The sequence below is a fragment of the Sarcophilus harrisii genome, chromosome 1 (genome assembly GCF_902635505.1).
Source record: "Sarcophilus harrisii chromosome 1, mSarHar1.11, whole genome shotgun sequence".
Classification (NCBI taxonomy): Eukaryota; Metazoa; Chordata; class Mammalia; order Dasyuromorphia; family Dasyuridae; genus Sarcophilus; species Sarcophilus harrisii.
In genome coordinates this window covers 645,993,826-646,017,242 of record NC_045426.1, presented here as the reverse complement: position 1 = coordinate 646,017,242, position 23,417 = coordinate 645,993,826, and the positions used below count along the sequence as shown (strand labels likewise).

At 39.1% G+C, this 23,417-nt stretch overlaps 2 protein-coding genes and 1 long non-coding RNA gene across 5 annotated transcripts in view; 1 reads left to right on the top strand and 2 right to left on the bottom strand.

Annotated features, from left to right (window-relative positions):
- LOC105749395 (zinc finger protein 239-like) overlaps positions 1-2,460 on the bottom strand; it is a 28,501-nt gene extending 26,041 nt beyond the window's left edge. Inside the window, exon 1 of the mRNA XM_023496612.2 lies at positions 1,765-2,460. The gene's annotated coding sequence lies outside the window, so the exon portion shown is untranslated. The remainder of the gene's footprint in view (positions 1-1,764) is intronic.
- Positions 2,461-4,544: 2,084 nt separating this feature from the next.
- On the bottom strand, positions 4,545-9,980 carry RPL8 (ribosomal protein L8). Its single transcript, XM_003760476.4, has 6 exons — positions 9,738-9,980; positions 9,239-9,386; positions 8,261-8,402; positions 7,463-7,681; positions 5,981-6,096; positions 4,545-4,753 (listed from the first exon to the last, which is right to left on the bottom strand). The coding sequence occupies exons 2-6, from the start codon at positions 9,374-9,376 to the stop codon at positions 4,595-4,597; spliced, it is 774 nt and encodes a 257-aa protein (XP_003760524.1). The 5' UTR covers positions 9,377-9,386; positions 9,738-9,980; the 3' UTR covers positions 4,545-4,594.
- On the top strand, positions 9,722-22,375 carry LOC105749398. Of its 3 annotated transcripts, none has more exons than XR_004231166.1 (4): positions 9,722-9,802; positions 19,750-19,842; positions 20,130-20,256; positions 21,486-22,375. It is a non-coding gene; the product is annotated as an uncharacterized LOC105749398 (long non-coding RNA). The 3 variants fall into 3 exon arrangements; XR_004231164.1 differs by lacking the exon at positions 9,722-9,802 and adding an exon at positions 10,046-10,130; XR_004231165.1 differs by lacking the exon at positions 9,722-9,802 and adding an exon at positions 15,471-15,998.
- The last annotated feature ends 1,042 nt before the right edge of the window (positions 22,376-23,417 follow it).

Here is a 23,417-nt window from a genome sequence, read left to right as displayed (position 1 = left end):
GTGGTGGTATCTAGGGGGTGATTGGATTTAGTTATCAGGGCCAAAGTTTAAATCCCATCTCTGCCACTTACACATGTTTAAATACCTTAAACTTTCTGGGTGATCATTTCCTTATGTGGAAAGCAAGGTATTTGGATTAGAACTCAAGATCTAGTCCAGAGCTTAAAATTTTTTCCACTTGTGACCCCTTTTCTCCTTAAAAAATTTTACCTGAATCTGTTTTGAATCTGAGAAGTGTTTCTGGCAGTGTTTTGTGCATGTGCTTACACAGTGCAAAGGTCAACTGTGTTTTCAAAACTCAGCTTGCAGGGAAGTCCCTTGATACAACACAGGCAAATATTGCCCAAAATGTCTATTATTCATTATGGGTTAATTTTGAATTAATCTCTGGTCATTGCATTCAGAAACCTTTTACTATTACCAGATTTTTCCTAGCCCCAAATTCAATTATGTGACCCTACTGTGGGGTGGAGATGCAGTTTAAGATGTTTTGGTGTAGGCCAGGGTTCTTAAGCTGGGGTTCACAGGCTTGAAGGGGTCTGTGGATAGATTTCAAGGTGTCCCTAAAGTTGTATTTCAATATTCCAACATAATTGTTTTCCTTTATAATATTTTGCTTTATTTTGGCATTTAAAACAATCTGAGATGCCCGTCCATTGATTTCAACAGACTATCTAAAGGGGCACACGCACACACACACACACATACATACACACACACCCCAAAAACCCTTGGACCAGAGGGCAGTAATGGACTTGGGAATCAGAAAGTACTGGACTTCCCACTAGCCAAGTGACCCTGGACAAGAGTCCCCATGTAATTGATTTGGAGAGCAGCTCTACATCTGCACTGAATTCCCTAAAACAGCCAAGTTACACACTTGGTCTGTGAAAAAGTGTAGAACACACAACCTAGTTGAAGTTCATAAGACTTAATATGCTTTTCAAATGTTAAAAACTGCTATATGCCATCTACTTAGATCTCAGTCAGACTGGGAGTTCCCAAATAAAGTTCTGTCCTTATTTTGCAGGCGAGCATAGTGGAAAAGTCCTATTCAGACGAGAAAGCTGACTAAAGCCAATGATGGAATTAATATCCAGATTTCTCTGGATTTCAAATACGGTGCTTTTCTCTCTATAGTAGGGTCTTTTAACCTGGGGTTCCATAGACTCCTAATGACATTTTGGGGTAAATTTCCAGGAGTCTATAAAATTGGGACGAAAAACAAAACCAAAACATGTCTTTATTTTAACTTATCTCTAACTGAAACTTAGCATTTCATTCAATTATTTTAAAACGTTATACTGAGACAGGGTTCATCAACTTTAGCAAGAAGACTGCGCGGGGGTGTGGGGCATATAAAAAGCCGGAGGCCTCCCTATCCCCACCATACTGCCCCCACCCAAGTCTTTACGGATATAAGGCTCATTTCAGCTAGCCATTTGTGGTCTACACCCCACAATTCTGCGCCTGGGCTTAATAGGGAGGGAGGCATCTCTACCGAAGCCCCCAGATTTACCTTGGGGTATCGGAGGCAAAAGACCACAACGAGGCACTGAAGCTCAAGTGGCTAAGGACGTCGGGAGCTGACTAAGGAGGCATCTGGGAGACGCGAAATCAAACAGCCCCGCGAGTGGGATGGTGGGGGAGGAGGAATGATAACCCCCGGAACCAGGAGAATCAAAGGAGGTATCTGGGGAGGGGGTATCCCGGGATGTTCATACAGCCTCCACCCCTCCCCGCCTCCCTTGGGCCCGGACTCACCCACCGCAGGGAAGGGAAAAGAGACACCCCCACACGGAGACCGCGGGTCTCCGCAACCGCCCACCCGGAAGAGACGCGTCCCGATCCCCGTCCCGACCCCCGACCCGACCCCCACCGGTGATACGGGACCTCGGTGGGGTCGCTCTAGGACGGCTGGAGGTTCCCGCGACTCGGTGGATGGCGGGTTCGAACTCTAGTGGGCAAAAGGGGTCTGCTGGGGAGGGAGGGTACTCTCCCATCCCAGGCTATGAGGAGAGTAACGGTGGCGACTCGGGAGACCCCCGGATGCTGGCATTATCTGGGTAGAGTCCGAAAGTTACGAGGGCCATCACAGAGACTTTTTCATCCCCGCCCCTACAACGGTTCCTTCCACAAAGATGGCGGTTGCGACCAGTCTTTCCCCTTCTGTCCCCAACAGACATGGTCTCCCGGAGTTTTCTCTGCCCCCGCCCGACATTGCTGCTGCGCTTCCGCCTTCCTCCTCGTCACACACACAGCGTCCGCGCTCCCGCACCCAAGACTTATTTTCTCTTGCCAGTACATATGGCCACCACAGCCCTGCCTTCTTGTCTGCCGCTCTCCCCTGACACAGCTGGCATAGTACAGTTTTGCCCGGCCACAGACTAGGCCATAGTGCTACCGCTCTTCTCACTTCCGCCCCCCACTGACATGGCTGCCACCAGATAGTCTCCCCGCCCTTCTTGCCCTCTCCGGCTTCCTACACCCGCTTCTAACCCTCTTATACTCAAGACGTAGGACGTGGCGGCCACGCCCACTCCCCTCCCCGGGGGCTAATTTGCGCTCAGGCCAGTTTGTGCCATAGTTTGTCTATTAAGGGCTCCTCTCCCCGGTGTTTCTCGGTACAATCGATCTTATGTCGAATGACAGGCCCTCTCTGGCTCTAAAACGAGAGCTGGGTGGTTAATCTAGGCGCCCGTGGCCAGGTCAGTGTTTTATCCTGAAAACATCGTTGGAAGCAGTTTGGGGGAGAATGTGGAAAAAAGGATCCTGTCCGGGTGGATTGAGCTGGAAACCGAGCCCTGCGCTTTAGGGCGATCCTGTGAAATGATTCAGCCGGGATTTAGAGGCTGACAATTATTGCTGTCCGGCCAGAGCTCCAGCCCTCAGTGTGGGCTGTCCCCACGTATAGGAAGCATGCTCATTTCCACCACCTAAAGAGCTTTTCCTGGTCATGCCTACTTATCTACCCAAGGGTAACGGTTGAGTTATCTAAAGGGGTCTAATTTGCAAATCCTTGAACACAGATTACAATTTAAATACAATTACCCCCCTTTCCTTTTTAACATTCCCGCCGATTCACTGACAATGAAATGGAAACCGAGTGGATGTCCATTAGTTGAGGAATGGCCAAGTTATAGCCTATGAATGTTAGGAAGACTTGTTCTATAAGAAACGAGGATGTTTGGGGGGGTGGGGGACAGGGCACATGGAGGAGGGGTGGTGGTTAAACCAACAATAATGGGGATCCAGATTGCTTCAGGAAAGATGACCACAACCCATTTTGCCATCATAACTATGGGTTAGGTTCTTGGTACAGTATATCCAGCAGGACATGAGGATTCAAAAGAATACCATTAATGACTTCTAGCAATCTCCAGGTTATAAGGCAGTAACTAGGAAAATAGTGGTGGTACTGTTTCAGCAGGATAATTTCAGAAGATCTGGACAAAGTATGTGATGATCAACTGTGAACTTTACTACATTCAACAATGACATGACTCCTGCAAATCACAATAGACTTTTGATAAGAGTCATCTGTATCCAGAGGACTATAGGGATAATGTGGATAATGAACTATTTTCACCTTGTTTGCTGTTCCCCAATTTTTTTCCTTCTTGAGCTTATTTTTCTTGTGTAGCAAGATAAATGTGCAATTGTTTAGAACTGGCACATATTTAACCTATATTGGCAAATGTTGAAATGTATTTTTGCATGTATTTTGAAAATAAGGGTAAAAAAACCATCCTCCCACTTTATCCCTTGGCTTTATGTGTTGCAAGTCCAACATCATCCTTGGTGAAAATAGGTTTGAGTAAAAGTACATGAAACACAACTAAGATACCTTGGGTCCTACAGGGGAGGTAGGGGAGAGGGGGGAAAGAGTTTTAAAACTTCGGTAAAAAGTAGATTGCATTTACTCACAGGGAAGCTCCTAGCCTCTGGTTTTCACTTTGTCTTCTTTGGAAGAGAAAGCACTTACATAGAACTTCCGCTGACCCAACTATAGTACTAAAGTTTTACAAATGTCTAATTTGACCACCAGAAGTACTAGAAGGTTAGTGCTATGATCCTCATTTTGGGGGATTGAGGAAATTGAGGAAACTAAGAAGAGGTTGTGACTTGAATAGGGGTCATAAAGTTAAAATTTTTGAGACCAAATTTCAACTGAGGGCCTTCCTGACTCCAGGCCCAGCCCAGGACTGTCCTTCGAGCCACCTAGCTGTTCCTTTGGATGTCTGGTTTTTCAGCCAAGTCAGACTCTTCCCAACCCTATTTGGATTTTCGCAGATACTGGAGTAGTTTGACATTTTCTATATCCGTTTCAGCAGGATAATTTCATAAGATCTGGACAGACTAATTATGGAGATTGGATAATTATTTACTGCTTGGGTAATAAATGACTGTTCTCAAAGTCAAGAGGTCCTGGGTTTTTCCTTCAGTATAAAACCCCTATGAAAATAGCAATTAATATTACTAGTCCCATAAGCATTGTTGTAAGGTTCCAAATTCTAAAGCAACCACTCAAGTTATAAATAGAATTCTATTTATACAATTTCCAAAATAATTTTTATTGTCAGGATTTTGTATTTTAGTTCTCCTTCTCCTGTACAGTCTTGGTACCCCGGAGTCGACCAGTACGCCTGGCAGCAATGAGACCGACCTTTCGTCCCGCTGGGGCATCTCTTCGAATGGTGGATGGTTTTCCAATATGCTGGTGATTACCTCCTCCGAAGGGATGTTCCACAGGCTATAGAGAGAGAATTTTCATATCACCAGGCATGCAAAAGCAACATGAATTTCTTCCCCTCTGCTAACTCAAATCAGGGAGGACAAACCTTATTCTACTCCCATTCTCAATATAAATGGCAATCCATTGTCACAGTTCCCACCCCCCTTTCCCCACAACAGCCATATGAAAAAGAATGCCTATGTGTTGTCAGATTCTAATCTATTGATTACTTTTTATTGAACTGCTCCTCTTATTCCTTGCTATAAAGGGAAGGCTTTTTGTACAGAGGAGTTAAAGAATGCATCTGAAAATGACACAAAACCAGAAATGCCCTCTAAAGGGCTGAACTCTGAGCAGATGTACTTGGACAACTGAGCTAATTACTTATTGGACAATACTCCAAGCATATGCTTGGAAAATGGCCAGCCCCACTATTCTGTGCTGGCTCAATCTGTTGGTATATATAGAGAATTGGAGGAGGAGGAGGTGGACAAGCCAGAGTGATTCCTGTGTTCATTCCTCTCACTTCAACCAAGAATAATGAAAAACCAAGATTTTTGCTTATCCTGACTCAGGCTGATTCTAAAGTGTCCAGGGTGCTAACTCGGTTATCTGCCTTTGAATTTCCATCAAAAATAGGACCTAGAAGTCCATTATGCGAGTGGACATGCAAGATATAAATCTTGCCTGGATGCTTTCTCACTTGCTCTTGAAGTTCCTTAAAGAGCTGATATATATTAGAAGCTGCAAATTTTATTTGGGCTGTGGCAATTCTTTGTACCACACCTACTGAATAGGCTGAATCAGATATTATATTTCTATCGCCTCTGTCTTCACAATACCCCAAAAATTTTAAAAGATTTAACAATTATAGTTGATCCTGTAGTTAAATTCCAGCACTCTAACAAGTTCATCCTTACTTTGCTCCTGAAGAGCCGGGCAGTAATTTCAAAAATATAAATGGCTAAACAACTAACTGACCCCCATGTCTCAAAGTGTGGTCAGTAGTACCTATAATAATGAATACATAGAGAAGACTCAATTGAATGCTGTTATGCCCTCTTTCCTTTCTCCAGGAAACCAGACAGAAAACACTAGCAACCTAAAAGATTAATGACTAACTATAACAACAAATTCCCATCCAGTATAAGTAATATATGAAACATGACTAACTATAACAACAAATTCCCATCCAGTATAAGTAATATATGAAATAATCAGAATTTCAGCCCACGAGACACTCACATTCATGGCCACACCCCGGACACGAGGCCAGCAGTTTCTCTTGGCCTTATATTTGTGGTAAGCACGACCTGCCTTAAGAATGGGCTTATCAATACGACCTCCTCCAGCAACAACACCTATGAAACAAATGTTTAGTTTTAGTGAGATGACATACAAAGGTTGTTCTACATTCCCCATATAACCAATGTCCTTCAGATTTCTTTAGACTGCATTTTTAAACAGTTCTTTTTCTCTAAGTGACTTTCCAACAGAAAATAAACATTTTTGAAGCTATGATTGTTTTCTTACATTTTGGTTGATTTAAGATTTTTTTTTTCCTTGTGGGGAAGGAGGAGGGAACATGCTAAAATAATGTCCCTAGACTAAGACAGCTTCCCCCATTCCAGAAACCCTCTTTATTATCCTCACAATTCTTTTGGGACTAAAAGCAACTCCTATTCCTCACAAGACCCTTAGGTATTTTGACTAATAATTGAATAAGAACATAACCTTTGGGACTCCAAAAAGTCATTTTGTTCAGTAGCGTAATTTCAGGACTCTTACAAATTGTAAATCAGGATCATGTGTTTCAATTTCTTATCACTTAAAGCAAATCAGAACTTACTTCATCAGAACAGGTAAGTTTTAGTCTTTGCTTGACCACTTGAACCTCAACTCTCTAAACTGTAGAATAAGGTTATTATTTCTGCTAATAGACATTTCCACAACTACACATACCTGTTTCCAAAACACCAAACCTTTGTGGATACATGGAATTAAGCGCGAATTTAACCCTAACCCTAAATTCGCGCTGTGTAGCACTGGATCACAATTCTGAAGCATACTGAAGGATGATTTATTTTTACCCCCAAAATTAAGAAATTTAAATTTCTTTAAATTTTAAGAAAAAAATTTCTACCATGGGCTTGCTCACTTTTAAGCACTGGCACCTTTCCTCCTTATTCCATCAAATAAACTAAAATTGGGGAGATACTAAAACAAAGGTTAACACAGCCCCTAATGCATTTGATTTGTTCAATAGATTGTCTACCTATGAATTTTAAGTGTTATGTCCCTTATAAAGGAAGACAGGTTTAAAAAAAGGATTAAAAAAAAATTCCAGGCTATATGGGCAAATAATAGTTAGTACTTCGGTAACTTTTAAACTACTATATGATTCTTGCCTATGTATAGTCGTGTGATCCTGCCAAGGCACAGAATCTCTTAGCCCAGCTCCTATCTGCAAAACAGCAACCTCAAAAATTATAAAATTGGTATCTTAAGTGCTTTGCAAATTTTATAGCTAGTTCCATATAATTCTAAAACATGACTGATTGGAAGGGAAAGGATGATTAGCTGCAAAGTTCAAGTTCATTTAATAAAAACTAAAAAAGTAAGTCTGATCATTTTAGGGGGATAGTGATTCTACATTTCTTACATTTTGAGTTTCTTTACTGGCTCCATGGTGAATCAACTTAAGTGCCTTTGCTTATAGTCACTTACCAACCACAGCTCTGTTTGCAGAGGAGATTACTTTCTTAGAGCCTGAAGGTAGCTTCACCCTAGTTTTCTTGGTTTCAGGATTGTGGGAGATTACTGTAGCATAGTTTCCAGATGCACGGGCAAGCTTGCCCCGGTCCCCAGGCTTTTCTTCAAGACAGCACACTATAGTCCCTTCAGGCATTGTGCCAACTGGGAGGACATTGCCAATGTTGAGCTGAGCTAAAGACAAATATCCATGTTTATTATGGATTAAAAAAATATATACAACAGATTGTTCTACAAGGACTTTACAATTTAATAGGGGAAACATACAAATGCCTATGATAAATCACTTAAAGACTATTGAATTCCTTTAATTCAGAACCTTTAAGAGCCCCTATGATATAACTATAGTAGTTTGATAAAGGCCTTCTCAAGGAATGCTTGTCTGGATTAAAACAATGCTTGCTTAGTTGAGGAATTCTTCATTAGTATATGACATCTGTACAACCATAGCTCAGCTTCCTTCCAAAGAACTCAGTAGTGAGAACTCCCCCTTGCCCCCCCAATTGCTGGGATACATAACTGCAAAACTAGTAGAGTGGCAATAAGATGTAGGAGGTAGGAGTTAGGAAAACCATACATTCAATAAGTCACGTTTATTGCCTTCCATTTAGTGAATATAATACTATGTTTGAATCATATCCTAGTGAAGCTCATATGAACATACATAAAGCAATATATAAATGTTAGCTATTACTTAATATACTAAATATATAGATATATGTTTACTATTACTATAACAAAACTGCATCTTACCTTTCTTACCACAGTACACAAACTGGCCAGTATGGATTCCTTCAGCAGCAATGAACAATTCTGTCCTCTTTTTAAATCGGTAAGGATCCCGGAAAGCTACTTTTGCAAGAGGAGCCCCTCGGCCTGGATCATGGATTATGTCCTGAAGAAACATAAGAATTTACTAAATCCTGCCATGTGAGGCCATCTGTTAGTAATTAGGACTTACTCTGGCACCATTTAGGGGTTAATTGTTCACACTTGAAAGGGTTATAGAGAAAAACACTAAATCTGGGTTAGGAAAATTAAGTCAGATACAGACTCTAGTGGTGGGGATATAGAGAAATGCTAAACCAATAATTGCTTTTAAAAAAAAAAAGAAAAAAGGAAGGTATATTCCAGGAATGACACATGCCGAGATAGAGATGGCAAGTAAAAGCAGAAAAGGCTGTAACGATTCAAAACTACTGTCACAAATAAAGTGAAGAAAAATTATTAATGGAAGACAAGTGAATTGAAATTTCTTGGACTTCCTGGCCCCCTCCTACTTTTCCAGTTTTAACACTTGTAACTGTTAGTATAACTCAACGTTCCAAACGCTTCCAGCAGGCGCTCCATGGCTCTTACTGATCGTGTTTGGAATGCTTTCTCATGCCCCGTTTTTCTTCAAAGACTGCTCCTCTCACAGCCCGCCCCGGCTCCCAAGTGCTAGCGCCTTACTTTAAACTACCTTTAAAAGAAGGACTATAATTGCTTGCATATCGACTTCCCCATCAGAATTTTAGCTTAAGAACAAGGACCAATTTTGTTTTCCTTTGTATTTCAAACACTTGCCCCGTAACTTATAAAGACCTGTTGAAAAACCAACTAAAGTAGCATCCTCATCCCCATGGCCATGGGAAATGGCCTTTCTTGGGGGTATCTTTGGACTTGGGACCCGAGGCGGCCTTTCAAATCTCCACCCCGCAAACCCCCCGGCAGGCCCGGGCCCAACCTCACCTTTACGATACCCTTAATGTAGCCATGCCTCTCGGCGAAGTCGACAGCCCGGAGCTTGGCGGCTCCTTTTCTGTGCTTCACGTGGGCGCGGAAGACAGAGCCCGCGCCCTTCCTCTGACCACGGATCACCCGGCCCATATCGCGCGGTCTGGGAAGGGAGGAAGAAAAGGCAGTGAGGAAGCGGAGCCCGCGAGTCGCCTCTCCCGCGGGTCCCCAGGGCGGGCGCGCTGAGCCTGGCTGCGCGGCACCGCACGCCGGCCTCAGCTACTCCATGGAAGGACGCCGCCATGTCAGTCTGGTAGAAGAAAAGGTGGGGGGCGCCTAATCCAACTCAGCGCCGTCTCCTCCTAGGGCCTCAGGAAGCGGCACCTCAAGGAAGACTAAGAAGAGGGAGTCCCCGCAATTGTAGGGTCGCTGCTCAAGGGCGGATGGCGCTCTAAAGGGACCGATTGGGCATGGATTGCTGAAGCCCACAGAGAAACACAGAAGTAGGTCTTACCTGGCCCAGGACTTGCTAGAAAGAGGAAGTCGGCCTTCCTACAGCGATATATCTTCCGGGGCGAGGTAAGTCGCCGGAAAGAGGCGCAGCTGTCGATTCACCGGATGTAGTTTTAGGAGCGTTGCATTATAGGATCTGTAGTCCTTCCGCAACTTCAAATTCCCTTCTTGGTGCACCTTGGGAAATGGAGTCCGTGAAACCCCTGCCTTCCTCACTGCGCCTCGGGGGCGTTCCGGCGCTCGTCTCCAGCTTTCCAGGTCGGGATTGGGCATTCTCCCTTTCACTGCACTCCCCACCCTCAATCACGGCGCACGCGCACACTCTGCTGTCCGTAGTGGGACCACTGTCCCGGATCTAAGCGGTTGCTAGGACTTTTTCTGCCCCTCCTGGCAGGTCTGTTTTGTCCGGCAAGGGCCCTTTAAAGCCCTGGGGCGGTATCGGGAGGGGAAGCGTGTCCAGGGCTGGGTTCTGCCCGCTGCCTCAGAGGTGACAGATCCCCAAAGTGGCCGCCTGCTTCAGTCAGTCCTAAAGCCATTGCCCCCCGGGGCGCAGGCCCATCGAGATGCCAGCCAGGCCCTCTGCTCCGCTAAGAGCATCCCAGTGCGCCAACTGGGCGGTTCCTCGGGAGCGGGAGGACGGGGTGGTGCTTCGGGTCCGACTACCGTAGCAGAGGCAAGGCCAGCTTAATGTACTGCCCGGCGCCGGTTCCCTTCTTTTCCACCCCAGCCCTCCGCGCGGCCAAATTAACGAATTCAGGTTCGGGTTCTAATTGGAGGAAGAGGGGTGTTAGACTTAAATGAATGTTTAATTTATTAATTAATTAACTGGAGTAGTTTCTACTCCAGTCCTCTCTCGCCATCATGGATGTTCTCTTTTGGGAGGATTTTTTTTTTCTTAAAAAAAAAAAAATTGGACACATTAGCCCACCTGTGACCAGGCAGATGGCAGAACTATATATTCTGGCTCGATTAATAGCATAGGGCAGCATAAACTTTTGGGCCTTCGGTGCCATTTTGACTCATGCTTGCAGTCGACTGACATTTTCATGGGAACTCTTGGATGAGTCACTTCCCACCGCCCTAATTTTAAACTTGGAAAGGTTGATTTCAAAACAAAACAAAACAAAGAAACCAAAAACTTATGTGTAGAATGTTGCATTTGTCCTCAAAAATATTATCTTGTCAGCCCATTTTTCTGGCTTGTTGATTTATTTAGAGCTAGATTCTATATTACATGTTCATTATCTTTCCAAGTTTTATGTCATCCCCCAAATCGTTCATTGTGCCAACTTCTCTCTACTTCCATCCAAGTCATTGATAGAAATGTTAAAAAGTAAATAAATAAAGCACAGGGCCAAGATCAGATCCCAGATACACTAGAGACTACCTTTAGTAATTCTTTGAATTCATTCCAAATCCTCCTTACTATACTATCATTTATCTTTTATCTCTCTAACTAGTCCACTCAGCTTGAGAAACATTGTATTCTCCACAAAGCATTTGACAATGTCTTTAGCATTCTCAGTAGTTTAGTTACCAGATAATCTCATTTTATCTGGAATGAAGCCAAATTGGCTTTTAGTGATTATGCCTTCTACTAAACATCCACAAACCATTCCTTTAATATGTTCTAATTTTTTTCTGGAATAGAAATCAGATTCATTGGTCTATAATTTGTAGATATTATTCTTTCCTTTTTTGAAAATTGGGACGACATTTACCTTTCTTCAGTATTTTCAGCTCATTTTCCATTCTGCAAGATCTTTCAGAGGTCACTGACTATAGCCCAGCACAAGAATCTTCTAATTCTTTTAGTACTTTAGGATAAAGTTCATCTTAGCTTGGTGATTGGAACCCATTGAAAGCAGTTTTTTGCTGTTTAACTAGCTCCTAATTTATATTGGATTTCAACAATACTGGATTGTTGATCATTTTGTTCTATCTAGATCAGATATTTGCTGTATATATATTTTCCTATCCAAGTTCAGGAACTCTTTCTTTTCCCCTCTACCTCCTCTCCCCAAAAAAATCTGTATACAGATCCATGGATCCCAAGTCAAGAGCTATGTTCTAAACCAGAGCTACTTGGACCTTTGCAGTTCAACATATTTGTCAGAGACTTGGATGGATAAAGGTACAAATAGCATGCTTATAAAATTTATAGATGACAGAAAACTAAGAGGGATAGAAAACACATTGGCTAGTAGAATAAAAATCTCAAAAGATGACAGTCTTGAATATTGGATCAAATTTAACAAGATGAACTTTAATAGGAATGATACTTTTTAATCCCATAAAAGATGGTGGAATTATGGTTGCAGAATAATTTAGCTGAAAAAAATCTTGTTTTAATTGGACAATAAATGCAGTGCAAATGATAAAGGTAAACCAAAAGAGATGATGTGATATTAGCCAACATTAAAGAAAACACAGTATCAAGGACTAGGGAAATGATAGTTTCATTATATTCTGTCCTAGTCAGACCATATCTGAAGTATAAGTTCTTTTTGCCAAATTTTTAGGAACAAAAATCATTTAGAAAGTGTTGAGAGGTGGACAGGATGGTAAAGGGCTTTAAATTTATGCTGGATGCAAGTTAGTTGAAGGTATCTGAATGCAGTAGCTATCCTCATTTATGTGAAAGGCTGTTTTGTGGAGAAGGAATTAGATTTATTCTATTTGTCCCCAAAGGGCAAGGACAGAAAGAATGAGCTGAACTTGTGAAGAGACTAAATTAGGTTTCATGTCAGAAAAAACTTTGTACCATTTAGAGCTATCTCAAAGGAGAATGGGCTATTTTTGGAAGTGATGGGCTCCTCTATGCTGTACTTTTCAAACAAAGGTTGGCTGACCACATGGGTATCTTGTAAAAATGATTCTTTTTCAGATATGGGTTGGACTAGTTCAGGGATGTCAAACCCGTAGCCCATGGGCCACATGCTGCTCACTATACTTGTGAGTACAGCCCAAATCAGGTTAAAATATAATGGGGAAATATTTAACAAAATAAATAAAACATATAATATTACATATTAAAACTAAGTCAATATGTGGCCCAAGGGGATCCTTATGTATACTTTAGTGATGCCTGATTTTTTTAAAGTTTGACACCAGTAGACTAGATGGTCACTTTTGCCTCTGAAACTGAGAGAGATCTGTGAAGTGTACTACAAGGAAAGTTGAGGAGGCAGAAGGAACTAATTGCTATGGTGACTAGGGAAGACTTCATCGAACAGATGGCACCTGAATGGAAGCTTGAAGGAAGGTGAGGTTTCTGAGAGATAGAAATGAAGGAAGAATGCATTGCTGGAATGGCTTACATCAGGGCACAGAGGTGAGAAATGGAGTATCAAGGGCAGGGAATAACCTCCAGTTTGGATGGATTCCAGATTTTCTTTTGTGTTTTATTTTTGCAGGGACAGAGTCTGGCAGAGTACCTTATAAAAAGTAAATGTTTAATTGATGCCTTTTGAATAGAATGTAGAATCTGTCAAAAAGAATAGAATAAACTAGATCCAAAAAGGGAGGTGAAAGCTAGACTGTGGAGGTTCTTATATTCTAAACTTATATTCTAAGCCAGGAGTCCTCAAACTTTTTAAATAGGGGGCCAGTTCACTGTCCCTCAGACTCTTGGAGGGCTGGACTATAGTAAAAACAAAAACTTTGTTTTGTGGGCCTTTAAATAAAGAAACTTTATAGCCCTGGGTGAGGGGGATAAACATCCTCAGCTCGCATCTGGCCTGCAGGCTGTAGTTTGAGGACCCCTGTGAATCTAAGCCAAGAAACTTATATTTTCCATTAGATAATACAGAGGTATAGGAACTTTTTGAGCATAGGATTTATGTGATATGATCTGTGTCTTCATAAAATTATTTTAGCAACTTTGCTGAGGGTGGATTGGAGAAAAGAGTGTTGAGTTTGGGATTAATTACACCATTAATCATACTTTATGAGAAAGATGAGTGATATACCATGGGTAGTGAGCTAGATGGGGAGTTAGACCAAGTTTATATCCTGCCTGAGATACTACAGTCTGTGTGAACATAGACAAATTATATAGCATCTTTCAGCTACAAAATAGGGATAATAATAGCACCTATCTCTTTGAAATTCCCCAAGGTAGTAGTATCACCACTGTTGTCAGCTGAGCACCAATTCTACAAGGATATAGGGGCTATTCCTTTGGAACTCTGCCTTCTTGCATGCTGACCACAGCTGAGAAATGAACTCCACTGAGTCCTTCCTGAAGGATTCCCCATCCCAGGATAAAGCCCACTTCCTGATTCTGATGACATAGCTAAACTAGCCATGAACCTTGCAAGTACTGTCACCAAAAAGCAATGAAGGATACTTCAACTTCCGTTCATACCTCTTGTGCAAGTGATTATTTAGAATGAAGTTTCTTAAACTATGTCATCCCCTTATTATAAAAGGTCACATAACTGAATGTAGGGGTCATGAAAAATTTTGTAGCAGTTAAACAGTTCTGAACACAATCACCAAAAATTAATTTGAAATCAAACATGATGATCTGAGATGTCTCTGATGCTTGCCTGTGTTACATTGCATGACTCCACTGTAGTCTTGACACAACATGCATGCTTTGTACATGCACCAATGCTTTCAGAAACACCTCGGCTCAGATTTGAGATGGTAACATAAAAATTTCTTGCTGAGTAGAAAAAGTTTAAGAAGCTTGATTTACAAGCCATTCTCCCAATTGAAAAATGGTCAAAGGATATGAATAGACAATTCTCAGATGAAGAAATTGAAACTATTTCTAATCATATGAAAAGATGCTCCAAGTCATTATTAATCAGAGAAATGCAAATTAAGACAACTCTAAGATACCACTACACACCTGTCAGATTGGCTAAGATGACAAGAAAAAATAATGATGATTGTTGGAGGGGATGCGGGAAAACTGGGACATTGATGCATTGTTGGTGGAGTTGTGAACGAATCCAACCATTTTGGAGAGTAGTTTGGAACTATGCTCAAAAAGTTATCAAACTGTGCATACCCTTTGATCCAGCAGTGTTACTACTGGGATTATATCCCAAAGAGATTATAAAGAAGGGAAAGGGACCTGTATGTGCACGAATGTTTGTGGCAGCCCTTTTTGTAGTGGCTAGAAACTGGAAACTGAATGGATGTCCATCAGTTGGAGAATGGCTGAATAAATTGTGGTATATGAATATTATGGAATATTATTGTTCTGTAAGAAATGACCAACAGGATGATTTCAGAAAGGCCTGGAGAGACTTACACGAACTGATGCTGAGTGAAATGAGCAGGACCAGGAGATCATTATATACTTCAACAACAATACTATATGATGACCAGTTCTGATGGACCTGGCCATCCTCAGCAAGGAGATCAACCAAATCATTTCCAATGGTGCAGTAATGAACTGAATCAGCTACGCCCAGAGAAAGAACTCTGGGAGATGACTCAAAACCATTGTATTGAATTCCCAATCCCTATATTTACGCCCACCTGCATTTTTGATTTCCTTTACAAGCTAATTGTACAATATTTCAGAGTCTGATTCTTTTTGTACAGCAAAATAATGGTTTGATCATGTATACTTATTGTGTATCTAATTTATATTTTAATATATTTAACATCTACTGGTCATCCTGCCATCTGGGGGAGGGGGTGGGAGGTAAGAGGTGAAAAATTGGAACAAGAGGTTTGGCAGTTGTTAATGCTGTAAAGTTACCCATACATATAACCTGTAAATAAAAGGCTATTGAAAAAAAAAAAAAAGAAGCAGCTTGATTTAGAATATAGTGACAATTTGTCTCCATTGAATCCTCCAGATAAACTTTCTTCCCTGAAGATAACTGTCATCCCATTTATCCCTTTGGGTGTGCCAAATGGTATACCAAATTCTAGCCCATCTGTGTGAAAAGCTCCTTTGGAAGCAGCTAGTTCATTGAAGATATTGTTCTTGATCTAGGTATGTAGGTTGTATGTCATCTTCTTTTTCTAGAAATTCTGTAAATCTGAAGAATGAAACTACTGCATTCTGTAAGACATGGCATTAGAATATAGATTAGTAGTTCATTTGTTTATGTAGTTTATTGAAACCAAAATATTATCTTTTGAATTGTCCCATGTGGAAAATTTTTTCAGATCCTTTAAATCTCCAAAGGAAACATATAGGATATTCTGGAACATCTTTCTTGAAGAAAAAAATAGTTCAATTACTTTTACTCAAAAGGAATAATTACAGTATTTCACATGAATCTTTATGGTGAGTAGCTTTTATTTTACATAGCTGTTGGTGGTGGGCACTTTTCCTCTTACCACTATAGTTGGATTTTTTTGATTTGTTTTGTTTTGAGGTAATCAGTAGACTCGTTGTCTTGAATTGTGCTGTGCTTAGCCATTTTAGAGTCCAAAAGTTACATCACTCACATTTTCACCCAAGATGTAAATTCACAAACTAAATTGTGAGAAGAATGTACCAGATGATCAATTGGTGGATTTTTGACTGTTAGTCCAAAATTAGAGAAAAATTCTGAGAAAATAATATTCTTGTATATTGCTAAAGTGGAATTTAGTGCTTAACAAACTTGTTTATTAGAAATAGGATTTCAACCAGAAAGTTACAATCTGGATGTAATGAAAAAGGATGTAAACCACAAGTATGCCGCAGATTGTCCTTTAAAGCACTTTAACATTGAGAAAACAATAATCTTAACAACAAGATAAATTGTAACTTCAAATATTTGTGCAATTTGGTATTTCTTATTGAGGAAAGTAACCTTGGCTCATTTCTGAAACAGCAGTCATATGCACTTAAGTTTAGTAGAAATTCATCGATATATTATTTTAGAATCAAAAAATCTCATCTACTTAATTCTGAAGCTAAAGAATGTTATAGCACATTGAAAACATCCATAAGTTCTTCAAAATTTTCATACATATTTTATTAAAATACTTTTAAAAATGAGGGGATGTAGGAAAACTAAGACACTGATACAGTGTGGTGGAATTGTGAAGGAATCCAACCATTCTGGAGAGCAATTTGTAACTATGCTCAAAAATAGGGCATACCCTTTGATCCAGCAGTGTTACTACTGGGCTTATATCCCAAAGAGATCTTAAAGAAGGGAAAGGGACTCACATGTACAAAAATGTTTGTGGCATCCCTTTTTGTTGCAGTAAGGAACTGGAAACTGAATGGATGCCTATCAATTGGAGAATGTCTGAATTAATTGTGGTATATGAATGTTATGGAATATTATTGTTCTAAAAAAAATGACCAGCAGAAAGATTTCAGAAAGGCCTAGAGAGACTTACTTGAATTGATGCTAAGTGAAATAAGCAGAACCAGGAGATCATTATACAAGGCAACAATAAGATTATATTATGATCAATTCTAATGGACATGGCTCTCTTCAATGAGATTATTCACACCTGTTCCAGTTGTTCAGTAAAGAAGAGAATCAGCTACACCTAGAGAGAGAACTATGGGAAATGAGTGTAGACCACAACATAGCATTTCCCCTCTGTTATTGTTTGCTTTCATTTTTGTTTTCCTTCTCAGGTTTTTTTTTTTTTCTTACTAGATCTGATTTCTCTTGTGCAGCAAGATAACTGTATAAATATGTATACATATATTGGACTTAACATATTTAATATGTATTGGATTATCTGCCATGGGGGGAGGGGAAAGAGGGGAAAAGTTGGAACTGAAGGTTTTGCAAGGGTCAATGTTGAAAAATTACCTATGCATATGTTTTGTAAATGAAAAGTTATAATAAATAAATTAAATTAAAAAAAACTTTTTAAAAAAGATTTTATTTTTAAAAGTAAGCATTATTTGGGGGACATATTAGGCATATTTAACTTTGCATTTGTTTTCTAAAAGATACTTTTGTGTAGCTTCTGTAGCTCTTAAGTGAACAGTACCTTCCTCTAAAGACAAGCCCTTATCTTGTGTCTTAGGAGTTCAGATTAAGTTTTTTTTTAATACCAGACTCATGACAAGCTGCCTTCTCACACAGCTAGAAGCTGTGTATCACTCTTTGAGGTTGTCTTTCAGCAATTCCTAGTCAATTAGCACTACCTTAAATCCAACACAGGCTATTGGACTCAAGTAGGAGGAGTTCAGTGCCAGCCCTAGGAAGAGACAAATGACTGAGGTTTGGGGATGTTAAACTCTTAGTTATAGGCCTTCCAAAGTTGTTTGTTTATATAATTTGATTTGCAGTTTACTTCAAAATTATTGGTAAAGTTGTTTATGCTGTTTTTACATGGTGGTATGTTTTATCAAAGAGTTCACAGGTTTATTAGTTGTTCAACACATATGTTGTTTACTACATTCTTCCACCTAGCTACTTAATTTATTATTGAAAAACAATGTAGCCAGAACAACTATATCACAAAATAGAAGGTTAAAACAAAATGGAATCAGTCCCTAAGAGGACACATTTATTCCTATTATCTTATTAAGGAACTAAAACTTATTTTCATCACTCCTTTCAAATGAGTTTTCATGATAGAGCAGATTCCTCTAGGTATTCAAATTGCTTTATGATAATCATCCTCAAGATTTTTAAAAAATTTCTCTACCTATAATAAGCTTTGATTACATCTTTTATCAAATACTAATTTTCCTTTTCTTAGAACAGATTTATAGTGTTCTTAGAATCTTCTCTAAATTAAATTGAATTTAGCCAAGAAGAGACATAAGATAGTTTTTGTTTGTTTTTTTAGCTCATTTTTATGCTTTACTTTTGGTACTTAGTGACTTGTTTCCAACATTTGATCCTTGAGATTTGTAACAGCAGATGGCCTGACTTTGATTTATTGGGGAAAGGGGATGAGTTGAAAAACCAAACTTGCTCCTTTTCATTGAATTATAGTGTAACATTCTAAAAATGGTGATGGGGGAAAGGGTCAGAATGTTAGTTCTTTGAGGGCAGATACTATTTCATTTTTGCCTATGACAGTACTTGACATACATAGACATTTAATAAATGTTTGCTCATTTAGTTATTATAGCTATATCATTATCATCTTTCTAAACCTCTCTTCCAAATTTCCATGTTTCTGTTGAGAATCCCCAACTATGTTTCCGGTCACCCAGTTCACAACCTTACCAGTTGCCAAGTCCTGGACTGTTATAATAGCTTATAGTTGGTTTCCTCAGGTCTACCATCTCTCCACCTTTTCCATATAGCTGCTAAAATATCTTCCTAAGGCACAGCTCTTATTGGGCTACTTCCTTTCCCTCTCTGTGCCCAGTTTCCTCATCTGTAAAATAGGACTATTATTAGCTATGGTACACATTCCATAGGGTTATTGTGAGGCTTAAAGAGAATATTAAATGGTAAAGTACTTTGCAAATTTCAAAGCAATCAACTGACAAGCATCTATATTAATCTCTTACTATGTGCCATAGTTATATGCCAAGGATAAAAAAGGCAAAAATGGACCCTGTCTTTAAGGGATAAATAAAATGGGGGAGGTTACTTGTAAATAAGTAGTTATTTACAGGATATTTACAGAGTAGAAAGACAGTTACTTTAGAGGGAGAAGATTTAGGCAGTTCAGGACCAGGATAGTTTCCTGCCGAAAGTGGCATTTGAGTTGAGTCATGAAAGAAACCAGGATATTGAGGCAAAAGTGAGGAGGCAATGGGGAACAACTGGTGCAAAGAAAACTCAGAGATAGGAGTGGAGTACTACCTAAATGTCAGGAATTCCTTTGTCATCAATATTTAAAACAGTATTTTGCATGTAATGTGTCCTTCCTATATGTTTGTTGTGCTAGAACAGGATGGTAATTCTGGAGTTTTAATAGGGCATGGCTTCCTGAAGGTGGTGAGTCTCAGATACAGCCTTGTGCAGTTGACAACACATGTTTTTATTCTCATGGATTCACTCAGTGTTTGAAGTGCCTTGACAGCAGGGGGTTCAGGGAAAAGCTAGGGAAAGCTAAGCTAGGAAGAAAGCTAGAAACACTAATTTCCCTCTTTCTTTTTCTTTCCCCAGATCTCCTTTCCTTCTAAGTTTTTGCCTAATTCCCATAAGGATAGCCTGGGAAAGCAAAGGATGACCACTAAGCTCTTGCCAACTGGGTCTCAAGTAAGATGTTCGGGATTTCTGAGACCCCTATTGTTTTTTGACTTTTGTCTAGGCTTCTTTGCCCAGGAAACCCCCCTTTTCCCGAAGAGGCCTGAATCCCAGTTCCCTTCTCTGAGAGAAAAGGTTTTCACATAGATATAATTCCCAGTATGGAAAAGGAGACTATTTTTTTCTCCATAACTTCTACCCATTCGTCCCAGTGATTATATGATTTGCAGACTCCTTCTCTTCCCTCATCCCCATTCCAAGAACTATGTCCGATATTGCAATAGGACTGTTGTTTTCAGGCATCAGTGACTTTTGAGGATGTGGCCGTGTATCTCACTCAAGAGGAGTGGGGTCATCTAGGTCCTGCACAGAGGGGCCTCTACAAGGATGTGATGCTGGAGAATTATAGCAATGTGGTCTCATTAGGTAAGACTTCTCCCTAGGACTCAGATCTGAGGCTCTTGGCTTAACCCTTTATGAATAACTGGGGTTTGAAAGGTTTTTAAACTGGAGTCAGGACATAGTTTTATCATTTGTAAAAAATGATGACAACAATAACAGCTACTTCATAAGGTTGATAGGATCATTGGAAAGGAATCAAATTCAGTTCATAATGGATTGTCCTTCAATAAATGTTTATGTACCTGCTATATGCAGAGCTCTGTGCTTGGCTCTGGAGGACATATAGTTTATTTATTTTGAAAAAAAAAATTTACAACATTATCCTTTGCACTCACTTCTGTTCCAACTTTTTCCCTCCTTCTCTCCACCCCCTCCCCCAGATGGCAAGCAGTCCTATAGAACATATAGTTTAGATAAGACATATTCTCAGTTCTTCTGGAGCTCTCAGTCTAGTAAAGGGTTTTCCAAATCAATTTAATACTCAGCAAACTCATCATTGTACAAATCAACTGCTCTTTGAGATAGTTTCCTTAGTGAATAATACTGAAGCTGGAATCTAGAGTCTTAGATATTTGGGAAGTAACAGAGTAACAGAAGATAGAATATAAACTTGAGGTGAGGAATTGTTTCTTTTTTTTTCTTTCTTTTTTTTTACTTTGTTACTAGCCTCTAGTATAGTATCTGTACATAACATGATTAACGAATGTTTATTGAGTTGAATGATAGTGAGATCATATAAGTACTCTGCAAGTACAAATTTAAAGCCTATGTAAATGTCAGCTACTGCTACTATTGCTACTATTACTACTTATTATTATTATTATTATTATTGTTATTTTTAATACTGTCTGGGCTTGGTAATAGGACACTTCTGCTTTTTTGTTCCCAGCAAACGGGTATGTCTATGCAGGAGTGAAAATAAGCAACTTATTGGAGATCTCACTGAATCCATATTTTTATTTTCCTATGAACAGTCTCTAACAGTGGCCCAGATTTGCTAACCCAAGCTCTAGATTTTTTCTTAGTGGTAGGTTTTCAGACTTTTCAAGAAGAGTACATTTTACAAATCCTTTTAAATCTCTACTTCCCCTCAAGAAATATAAAACTCTTAGAGAATATATAAATCTTCCTATCATTGCTTCTATGAATACTGTTAACCTCTCTGTTCATTTCCTACAGATTCAGTGGCTTATACAGAACTGAGGGCAATTCTTTATACATAAAACTAATCTAATTTTCTTCTTTATGAATAGGATTTCCAATCTCCAAACCGGATGTGATCTTACAACTAGAACAAAAAGGAGAACCATGGTTTCTGGATATGCAGGGAACTAAAGGTAGAGAGAGTTTAATAGGCAAGTAAAAAAATCTGTATTTCACTTTCATTAAAAATAAGATTATTTACAATGTATTTCATTAAAAGGGACCCTAGATTTCCCTTCTTAGCAATTCAATAAACATTTATCAAGTGCCTACTATGTGCCAGGTACTGTGCTGGAGATATTAAAAAAGGCAAAAAACAGTCCCTGTCCTCAAAGAGCTTACAAATTAATGGGGGGACTGAGGGCACAACATCCAAATAAATATATCCTAAGAAAATTATATATAGGAAATAGAAAATAGTTAACAGTAGATGACTCTGGAATTAAGAGGGGTTAGAAAGGAGTGGGATTTTAGCAGAATTTAAAGAAAGTCAGGAGGTCAGTAGTTGGAATGGAACAGGGAAAGTATTCTAGGCAAGGGTTGCAGCCAGAAAAAAATGACCAGAGCTAAGAGATGGAGTGTCTTGCTTATGGAATAACTAGGAGATTGTTGTTGTCACTGAATCAAAGAATATGTGTCAGGGTATAAGACAACTAGAAAGTAGGAGAAAGTTATTTTATATAAGACTTTGAAGGTCAAATAGAAGATTTTGCATTTGCTTTTCCAGATAATAGGGAGCCACTGGAATTTTTTGAATCAGGAGTACAGTATGTATGTGTGACATGATCAAGGAATTTTTATCTGATTTACCTTTTTCATTTCAGGTTTGAAGGCCATAGGAAAATAATCATTACTTTCCTTTTTTCCCTGCAAAATAATCCCCTAATCAACTTTCATTTCAAGATTTTTCTCCCTTTAGGTCACAGTTGGTTTTTTTTTTTTTAGCACTCCTGTGTTATTTCTCATAATATAAATACTTATCTCTTTTTAATTTTTTCAAATTTTCATTTGTCAGAATGTGAATTTAATTTTTTTATGCTAACTTTTGCCTAACCCACATATTCTTAATCCATTAGAACATTTTTTTTTAAATACCAAAAAGTTTTGTGGATCCCTTCCCTTATAATATTAGTTTTTGGTTTCATTGATTAAACAGATATATAACTGGCAATGGACCTCTGTGAATAACTTCCCCAGAATTTCCTAGTCTATAGGTTATACATTAGTCACCATCCTACTGTCTATCCCTAAATTCTTCTTATATTAGTTTTATTTTTCGGTGTTTATGCCTAATTTAATTTTTACCTTTTATGTGGTTTCAACACTTTAGTTGTTCCAAAAAAAAATAATAACAATAGCAATATTTTATTTTATATAATTATTTAAGGTTTACTAATGCTGCTTTTGCAACAATCCTGTTAGGTTTAATAATATAAATATTAACTCCATTTCATGGATGAGGATACTGAGACTTACATAGGTAAAGTGATTTGTCCAGGATGATTTACTTTGGAAATGTTTGAGTCAGTATATGAACTCAGGTCCTGAAATTCAATCCAGCACTTTCCAGTGTACCTGGTATCCTCTTTAAGATAATGCTTCTCTTATACAGAAATCATATGTGCTTATCTCAGGCTGAAGACATGCTTTACCAAATTGTAGATAATCTTAATAAGTCAAGTTTTTTCATGTTTCTAATTTGGTTTAATACTTATTGTTAATTCTCATTTATTGGTCATATGATCTTTAATTGCTTTTTCACCCCATGTTATTTAGTATTGAATTTCTACTTATACTTATTAAGATTTTTACTTTACTATTGAATACTGTCAGTAAGGTATTTCACATAACAAGAAAAAAACCACTGGAAAAAATGAGGGAGATAAAAATCTTTGAAATTATTTCAGGACACTTTTGTCTAAAAATCTTCCATAGCAATTTTAAGAAAAGTGGAAAAAGGTTTGTTTTCCCTAAAATTTTCT

Coding starts and splice junctions, on each gene's coding strand:
- RPL8 (XM_003760476.4), bottom strand. CDS start 9,376: ATGGGCCGGGTGATCCGTGGTCAGAGGAAGGGCGCGGGCTCTGTCTTC. Junction 8,403..9,238: donor ACATTAAGGGTATCGTAAAG/GTGAGGTTGGGC, acceptor ATGTTTCTTCAG/GACATAATCCATGATCCAGG. Junction 6,097..7,462: donor TGCAAACAGAGCTGTGGTTG/GTAAGTGACTAT, acceptor TTTGTTTCATAG/GTGTTGTTGCTGGAGGAGGT.